Source organism: Antrostomus carolinensis, unplaced genomic scaffold, assembly GCF_000700745.2.
Source record: "Antrostomus carolinensis isolate BGI_N321 unplaced genomic scaffold, ASM70074v2 scaffold5379, whole genome shotgun sequence".
NCBI lineage: Eukaryota > Metazoa > Chordata > Aves > Caprimulgiformes > Caprimulgidae > Antrostomus > Antrostomus carolinensis.
The window spans coordinates 61,084-70,957 of NW_010340519.1; the positions used below are offsets into that span (position 1 = coordinate 61,084).

Here is a 9,874-nt window from a genome sequence, read left to right on the forward strand (position 1 = left end):
CTTTCCCTCTCCTAGACACAACTCTGACCGCTGACAAACGCTTTCTATATATGATAAGCTTATAGCTGGCGGGGGGGAACTCTGGACCTAATACCCACCAGAACCATTATTCATATGTGAAGGAAAAGATGGGAAAGTAAAGGACAGAGGACTAACCTCTTGGTTTAGGAAGACACGGTGCACAGTAAAGCTTGGGACTTTGACAAATGAAAATGCTGGCAACAGGCATCACCTGAACTACTGCAGGTTTCTACCAGGATTCTTCCCTGCTCTCTCATGCACGTAACTGTCAAGCCTTTTTAATGTTTCTACACCAGTTCCTATGAGGAGCCAAGGAGTTCTACATATGCACACAATGCCACAATAAGCTTTGCTCTCTAAGTGAGAGATTGGTTGTGATCCTTTACAACAATTTATCTACACCTTAAGCACGGCCCCTGAACTTGTGCTTGCTCTCCCTCTCTAATCTCAGCCCACCCTCGCAAACTTTGCCAGAAGCACTGACTCTGGCCAGGTACAGTACTATACTTGTACAATGCAAAGAACCTGTCCAAATAAAAAATAATTAGGCCTTAAATAATTCAGGCCAAATCATGTAGTTATTTATTTTTAATCAGAGTATGGAATTACCACCTGCAGGGAAGTCCACCACAAGGACAAAGAGTAACTTCTGAAAAATAAAAATGCACATGTGATCTTTCTATTATTCAGTGAAAGTCTAATGCAACACAAAGCACAAAATAACAAAGAATATCTGGAATTCACAGTGGGAGATGAGCCTAACTTTCCCCTCAATTTAATCTATAAATAGTAAACCCTCAGTGTAAAATTACAGATTAAAATAACTCAAGAGGAAAAGTCATTTTAGGAACCCAACTGGGCTCATAAAAATCCCTATTGATAAAATGAACACCGAAAGTCAAGTGAAAAAACGAATGCAAGGTTGTTTGGAAATTAAATTCTATTTATTGAATTGATTTTTAAAAGGCACATATTTCAAGTGCCATCAGCATCTAATGGGATTGTGTCAAAATTATTTTTTTTAAAGGACTCCAAGTCACGTAAGTTCATACACACTTAACTGTATATGAACAGCTTACCTAAAAATGCAACCCATCAAAGAGTCACACTTAAATTAGCACATGCTTATTCAGAAGGTACGAATATGTACTGTTCTAGGACTTTAAACCTGATGAGTGAATAGGAACAAAAATCAACTTTGTCTAAGATCATCAGACAGTCATCAGTATAGCTGAATGAGATTTGAAATCTATAAGATGCGATAGGCATAAGCAGGTCAGGGAAAGGAATCTGAGGAAACTTACTTTCACCATAAATAAAGATGAAGAGCTGGTATGCACTTTGTATGGAGTTCTCCACTTGTGTTTACCATATTTCAGGACAGAATAGACTTAAAATATAAATTTATTTCCCTCCCATTTCTAGTATATGCCTATGCTCAACCATACTGACCTCAAGCAGTCCAGCAGTAACTAGCACCAAATCAGGGGTCTGGATTTCAAAGGACTTTTTGCCATGCATCACTGGTTTGTTTCCCCACCATTGCAGGTGTACTTTTCACTACTATTATAACCCCTAATAATCTTACAGAATACCCTTACCACATCTCAGCATTTACCTTTGTTGCACTGTCCATTCTCCCTCTGTTGTATGAGCAGGAGCAGTTCAGGAAAATGTGCAACCTTTCAGTATGTGTTTGTTCCAGAGACACAGAATGAGAAATTAAACCAACTGGCAAACCCAAACAAGCCAAATATTCCTACTGTCCCAGGCAACAGCCAATGCCTGATGCTTCACAGGAGAGCAAGGATAAATGAATCAATAAAAAAATACATAAAAATCTCATAAGTGCACACTGTATTATGTTGCATGGAGACCTGAGACTTTTTGCTGACCTTTAAAGATACTAGATCCAGCCCTGAAGTATAAGATATGGACTCCAGTCTAAACGTATTAACACCAAAATCAAAAGTTGAATGGCTGATTTTACATAAAACACATTCAAATGTTTTAGAGCAAGTGATGTTTTATACCCAAGAAATATTCAGAGTTAAATTAGGATCCAGCCCATTACTCCATAAAGAGGAATAACCCAGAGAGAAAATGTGCAACTGTTCTATGCCAGATTCCCACACAAACATCTGTAACACGGGAGTGAAAGCAGCGTTTTGATCACTGCTCTCCATCCTGGCAAATGGGCAGGAATGGAACAGAAGGAGTATAATTTCCAGCTCATCATTTAATACCACCATGGCAACATGCTGCTTTAGAATAAAGTAAGATATATCAGGAAAAGGACTTTTGACTTCTCCTGTTTAAAAAAGAAAACAAGCCAGAAACAAAGATTCCAGTTCAGTTCTCTCTACCTTGCCTTTAACTGTACTGACCAAAAACAGAGAAGAAAATGTGTCATATGGCTAGTTATGTGTCATATGGCTCATTATGCCTGACAACACAGCTTAAACAATATTGTTAGAAACACAATACAGGCTGAAGTACAAGCCATTTAGTAAAACAGTAATTTCTGGAACCCTGAAAACTTTCAGCTACTCCCCGAAATGGCTAATTGAAAAGACTAACACCTTGACAAATGCTAAGAAAGAAATCAGGTCAGGTCAGTGCCTTTGGGTACCCTGTACTCTATACACGGAAGCAAAGAATGGTCGTATGATAAACATGCAGGTTCATATGCATCTATACATTGTCTTTACATAACTTTTTCAAAATGTTTTTGAATGTGGAACATAAACAGCATTTCCTGTCGTAAAAACACTGAACTGCAATGTTACTGCAATTCTGCAATAAATCTTACCAGCACACACTACCGATAAATTATACTGTCTCTTTATAGTATCCTAATTATCTTCAAAGGGTTTTCTTAAAAGGATACAAATAAGGTGAGAAGCCGAGGAGTCTGTCTGGCTTTGAGAGTCAGAGACAGGAACTTTTCCAATCTTGTCCTTAAATCCAATGTCCAAGAATCCTTGAAAAGAGAAACAAACTATGACAGTCGTTCAACAAATGTGTACACTCTGCTGAAAGTACTGTTTGGATCACAGCAACCTTCCACTAGTAAACAAGGCAGTCAACATCGGACTGAAAAGATAATCCCTTCGCTGGTATTGAAGTCAATGTGTTTTGCTAGCTATGCATACAAGTGTACACAAGTTAGAAGAGAGTTCAGTATTACTCTCAGACAAGAGTTCTAAAAACAAGATGATATTTCAAGTGTAAAACTACCATGTAGTGTTGGTGCCTGGTATGCACAAGCAACAACTGCCCCTAAATTCGAAGTATCTTTAAAATAAAAGCAACTTGAAAAAAAGATAAAAAGAAGAACATGAATTTTAAATTTATTAAATAGAGTAAGAAACAAATAATTTTCCATTGCTCAGTTTTCAAAAAGTAATCACTGTAGTCACCTTTCACACCTAACAAGATCTGGGAATTGTCAATTTTGTCGGTAACTATTCCAAGCGTCATAACATCACGTCAATGATCAGGGTACAACATTTCTAAAATAAGGATTTGGAGAAAAACAAGCCACATATGAAAAATAAACCAACGTATTCAGTCACTAACTGGAATGTTGTCTTCTGCCTGACATGGTGTCTCATAAGCACAAGAAAATAATAGTTAAGGAATAGTTACAGGCTGCCCAGGGAGGTTGTGGAGTCTCCTTCTCTGGAGACATTCAAGACCCGCCTGGACGCCTTCCTGTGTGATCTCATTTAGGTTCCTGCTCTGGCAGGGGGATTGGACTGGATGATCTTTTGAGGTCCCTTCCAATCCCTAATATTCTGTGATTCTGTGAAAAAAGCCAAATTACACCTAAGAATTCACTGAATACTTATTTCTTCCATTTCAAACGTTCAGTCAAGCTAGTTTCTGCCCGTTGAAAAGCCAGCCAACATGGAAAAGCAGTATCTTCCAACAAGTAGCAGGAGCTTCCTAAATTTACTGCTGTCTATGTGTAAGTTGCAAGCTGTTCTCGCAGCTCAGATTTGCCCTTATTTCACCACGCGGGAGAGCAGGCAGAATTTACTTGCTGCATTTACCAATTCAGTATCCAAACAGTGGTGCACCACAGTTCAATGTCTATTACCATGTCTCCTACAGAGAGGAGTGTATATTATTTTTCAAGATGTATTACACAAACAGACGGGAACTCCAGCTATATAAAGCATCAGACGCCTGAGAAAAAAAAATGCCGTATGAACACTGCTTAGCAGACTAGTGACTCACTGCTGTTCTTTCTCAAACGTAAAACAATTTGTGTTTCAATGCTAACATGGAATGAGCTGTACAATTCCCACAAGAAAATATGAGTGACCGTGGACTAAGAGTTTGGACACTGGGATACTATGAATAAACCTGAGAATCTTGTCTTAGATAAGGCATTAAAAAAAAAAAGCTGCCAAGTATAATTTTAAGAGTAGTCATATTCTGAGGTCAACCAGTACATCTCATTATTTATAGCAAGTCCCAAAGGAAACTGGCAGAATATGCCTTTTTTTGGTGTTAAACTGGAGCTCCTCATCAGCTGGTACAACCAAAGTCAGCCTTTCTTGCCCTAGTATCACTTAAGCTTTGATTTGATATCAAAAAGGGTGTGACAGCAATGCAGGCTGAAGGTTTCTCCTCCCACCACAACAACTGCACACAGCTCCTTAGATAAACCAGCACAGCTGTCCACGTGGTAAGAAATGAAGCACTTCAAGCATATAACCCTGCAAAATATTATACATATTTGACAAAAAAATTAGTGTATGTGCACGTGTGTGTGTACATGGGAGCTGTATATACACATGATCACAGGCAATAAAGCAGGTCAGTCCCTGATCCAGTCCAACTGCAACCACACAACCAACCATTTCCAGCACCTCCAGGAAGTTAAGGTGCAGTTTTGCACCACAGGAACAAGCCATCAGCAGGTGCATCTGTGGCTGTACCCTCCCCACAGGAATTATCACCAATACTTTGGAATGTCAAACCACAGCTCTGGACATCAGCTCCTAACCATCTACCTGCATGGTGCCCAGAAAGCAGTCAATGTAAGAGGGTTTTATTTCCCTTTCATCAGCAGAATAACTGTAGATCATCATCACATTGAAAGTGTACCACAAATGAGATCTGTTCTGAAGTTCAAGCACTTTTACATTCTCTTCTCACCTTGCACATGCAAGCCTAGGATCTGAAACAGCCATTCAAAGGCAAAGGCTAAAACATATTTAACAACAAAGTTATCCAGGAAAAATGCCCATGGCAAGAGTCACCAAACCACTAAGCAATGCTATGCTCTTCCAGCATTTTTTTGGGGGGATGGGGAAGAATCTCAGAACAGAGACAACAATGACTCATTTTCTGTTACAGAGGATTACTTATAAACTTTACTTTCTCTTTTCCACAGTAAATGGAACTGCTTCAAACTCCCTGTGCATATTTTTAATCCAGCTATATATACACAGACAGTGTGGTTGGGCAACAACCTCAAAGCACGTAAGTGAACTTAAGCTACTACATAGCAACTCCCAGGAGAATGTGTATTTCAGGGTTGCATGGAGAGGAAGAAGAGGTAGCAGTTCTTATTTATGGACACAAAAAGCCAGTGTATCGTTTAGGACCCAAGTGAATATAAAATATATTTAAGATGGTACTCTGTTATTGACAGCACTCTCACAAACTTTCCACCATCAAATATGCGTTCTTTTATGATTGTACAGTATCTGTTAAAGGAAACGATAAAAGACATTACCAAACTAAACATCACTCAGTATCTATCACTCCATGAGAAAAATAATCACAAATATCATTTCTGCAAAATAGATACTTACCTGGAAAAGTTCTTTAAATGAAGGATGTACCATGGGGTTTGGAACAAAAGGTAAAGCATAGAAGGGAAGAAACTCTGTAGTCTGGCTCAGCGCAGCTCCTTTTGTTTCCAGGTATGCCTTAAAATGAGAAAACCTTTTCTCAAGCTCAGCTTTGTCCTAGGAAATAAAGCAGCATATTTATTTAGAAAACTAGCACTCTGAATGCACTGTAAAGCTGGCAAATAAAAGCAGGAACCTAAATATATTAATAACAAGTTCGAAATCTCAGAATATTTGTTATGTAAAAAGCAACATTTATTTAAGTAGAGAGCATTTGTTTATATCTTGTTTTCAGCACTCAAAAAAGAAAATTTAAACCGATGCTGTTATTTGTGTCATCCAGGTCCAAAAAAGAAGAGAGAGGCAATTGCTTTTTGAATGTAAATTATTCCTGCCCACTTCAGGCTAGATTTCTAAAGCAGAGTGCCATTTTCGCACTCAGGGCAGAGGAAGCACCTACTTTAGACAATGTTTTATTTCAGTGACAAGTGCAGAACCATAAAATCCACTCATGCAGCACCACGAAGCGGAGCTGTCACACGCCACAGACCAAAAGCTCCTTAAGAGGCAGGAAAACACACTGAAGGCATCCACATACTCCTGGAGCAGCTGACACGTGTAAGGCAGGAACTATTAAGCCCTGGCTGATCTGGCTGACTCCAGATTAACATTAAATGTTTCCTCATCATAATAGTCTCATCTAACAGAGGTTTTATTTTATGACTGCTTAGAATGACAGTTTTCAATATGATATATTGAGCTGGTCCCATTTTATCAGAAATGTTTGTATTTTCACACACAGCTTTGGTCCAAACTGGAAGTAAAATAAGTGTTTTAAGACTAGGGACTACAATTAGAGGTGTAAAAGTATCAGCCCGGTCCAAACTGGAAGCAAAATAAGTGTTTTAAGAATCTCCTATGGACTACAATTAGAGGTGTAAAAGTATCAGCCTGCTGGTATTTTGCAAGTTAAAATACTTCAGGAGCTCTAAGAGAAGGACATCTCCAAATTCCAACTCTGTACCTCACAATACAAGGGATCTGGTTCAACTAAAACACAGACTGCGGCCCAAAAACTGGATACATACTCAGGGAATTCTTCTCACTAAACATCCCATTCTCATCCCACTAAAGACAAATAAATGAAGTAAACCAAACAAAAGTAATCTGAAGTTTGAACTGTGAACTAAACTCACAGGCTTTCCCATAGAGTGTTTTAAGAGGTAGGTGACAAAGTGGATGTGAAGATAGAACTCCAGCTTCTGAGCAACCGGCTCATTGTCCCGGAGTGAAGACGAAATATGCTCCTCCCAGAGCTGGAAGAAAACTTTCTGCTCACCATTTTCAAATGCTGCAAGCAGATCTTTCTGCAAAGGGGAAAAGCATTCAGTGAAAAAAATCAAACAGAGCTATGCTTTTTCAACAGTAGGTTAGTGTATGAAGAATTCAAATGCCATCTGAACACTCTGAATGAAAAGTTTTATCCCAAATCTCTCACCATTCAATGACCACCTAAATATACTTTCATTATCTATCTTTAATATCCTTGAGCGCCTGAATCAACCATCAATACAAGAAGTAAAGCCCAAATTTTAAAGCCTGTCAATCTGGGGACCCGCCTTTATCATAAGGGAAAAAGACATGCCTATGGTGTGCCAGTCTTACCAAAGTATGGCAAGCTAAAAACCTAAACTATTGTGAACCAAAACTACTGTGGCAGGTTCAAAAGGACTGGAGTTCTCCAAAAAAACCCCAGCCTTGAAGGTTGCTGCACTGAAAGAAGACTGCTAGTATACTTCTTCAACTAATCAATACTCTGTCCAGACAGTTTAGATAATCTCACTGCTGTAATAATTCACACAGTGGTTAGTGACCTTTAACTGTTTTTATTTTTACTCAAAGTAAGTTTAAGATGTATTACCTGAACAGGCAAAGCTTTTGAATCTCTTGAGGAAACACCTGCTGGTTTAGGTAGTGGCTTCCCTTTTAGTTTACATTCCTTTGTAAATACTTTCACTGTTTCTTCAAATTCAGCAAAATCCAAATACTACAAGACAAAAACACAGGAATAATTTTTTTTTTTTGATTATTAATGCTTCAGTGAGTGACCCACAAATTGCCAAAGTCCTTTAAAGTCTCTCCATAGCAGGGTCCATAAATGCCCAAGACTGCACAGCGATAAACCGAGAACTGGTACCTCATGCGACAGGAAAATACCATCTCTCATCTGAAGTCCCTCCTGCATCCTAGAGAACAGTGCTGACAACTGAGCATGGAATCTCTGAAAGAATGATGCTCCTCAATTTATCCAGTAATTTCATTCAACCATAAAATCCATTAATGCTATGTCTTGGTTGAAGAAACAAGTAAATAACTTCCTTGCAGATAATGTTCTTAGAGAGCAGAATTATTAAGTGTGCTTCTCATCTCCACAGAAGGAGTCAGACAGCTGGAGTTCTAAGCCAGGTCACTCATCTGAAGCTGTGCAAGTCAAATGAATGACCAACTAATCAAGCACTATTCTTCTGAGAAAGAAATAAACAGCCCTGCCTCTTCCTCCTACAAAGTACAGTCGCTATGTTGCACACAACTTTCTCCTCCTCTCCCCTGTCGTAGTTATTGATCTGGATGCCCAACATTTCCACCAAGAACAAAAATTGTTTACTTTCTTCACTGTCAACATAAACAGCAGCACAGTTATGATTAAGTACTTAAACCTCTTTTTAGATTTGTTTTCAGAGATGCATAAAAAGATTTAAGTTGTGTATGATTTTGCTGTTTGATAGACTCTCTAGGCAGGAAGTAACTGTCCAGTTTTTCAACAGACAGCCTGGTGAAAGCTGGGCACAGTGACGGGTGACTGCTGCTCCTGATCACCCCGCTGCAGCACCAGCAGCTGTAGAGCCCTGCAATAGGTTGGGTCACACAAGCACACAAGGCAGGGGGGTTAAGCTGTTGGTTTGGTGTTCACTGAGGGCCCTAAACTAGGCTACCAACACAGTGTCAATCAAAGGAATAAGGCAGTAACAAGCAGCAGAGATCATATTTTGTGTTCTACTTCCAAATCATAATATCCCCTTCTAGCCAATTTATCCAGAAGGCTGAAGCACAGATCATCAGAGAGGCACCCACCCTTGACAGTTTGCCTGTCACTGTCTTTTTCACAGGACTGTTTCACACTTTAGAATATCTTCTGATTACCTCTTATGGGCAATATGGGTAGGGGACTGCCAAGCTGGAAAATCCTGCTTAGGCATTAAACCATGGAGATCAGTGGTCTCAGGACTTCAGCCTGGGCTTTGTCAGCTCTAGGGTTTTTATATGGCTCTGTGATTTTATACACATAAGGAATGAGGTGGCAGCTAAGCAATGTTTTAAAGATCTCACCATTATCACTGGTTGGACCTGAGCCCCAAAGCCATCTGCGGATCTAATCAACTTAACTTCTCCTTTAATGACAGTCTCATTTACAATAAACAATCAATAATTCTAGATTGGTTGGATGTTTGACTGCTGACATTTAATGGATATTCAGCCCTCTGAATCTACGGAGCATGACAGGAGTCAGTATGATTTCATGGTGCAGCAAACACTTGGCCAGTTCAGTAACTCCAGAAATCAGACTACAGTTACGATGCTTGGCTCTGAATACAAGCATTATGAAACTCTGCCTTGCTCATTTCAACCAAAAAAAAAAAAAAGAGAGAGAGAAAACCAACCTCTCTCACTAGTTCGAGTAACTCAGCTTCATAAGCTAGAATGTCACCCATCGCCACGCGTTACCGCTGTATCGCATCGTTGATAAACCTACACAATTGTAAAGAAAGGGGTGTTAGCAGGCAGCACAGCGGTTCACACAACCTCCCCGCAGCCCATGAGCCATCCCAGCTCCAAACAAACCGCATGAGGAGGACCGGACAGCCCGCCCCGTAAGGCCCCTCCAAAGAGTCCCGAAGCCGGTGCTCGCCAGCCGGAACCGC

General features: G+C 39.7%; 1 protein-coding gene across 1 annotated transcript in view; it reads right to left on the minus strand.

The window, feature by feature from the left end:
• Positions 1-9,664, minus strand: part of ARMC9 (armadillo repeat containing 9) — a 65,705-nt gene extending 56,041 nt beyond the window's left edge. The window contains exons 1-6 of the mRNA XM_010176158.1: positions 9,614-9,664; positions 7,816-7,941; positions 7,091-7,261; positions 5,856-6,011; positions 2,912-3,004; positions 1,640-1,664 (exon numbers count right to left, since the gene is read on the minus strand). Of these exons, the coding sequence (XP_010174460.1) occupies positions 1,640-1,664; positions 2,912-3,004; positions 5,856-6,011; positions 7,091-7,261; positions 7,816-7,941; positions 9,614-9,664 (622 nt within the window). The remainder of the gene's footprint in view (positions 1-1,639; positions 1,665-2,911; positions 3,005-5,855; positions 6,012-7,090; positions 7,262-7,815; positions 7,942-9,613) is intronic.
• Between the last annotated feature and the right edge of the window lie 210 nt (positions 9,665-9,874).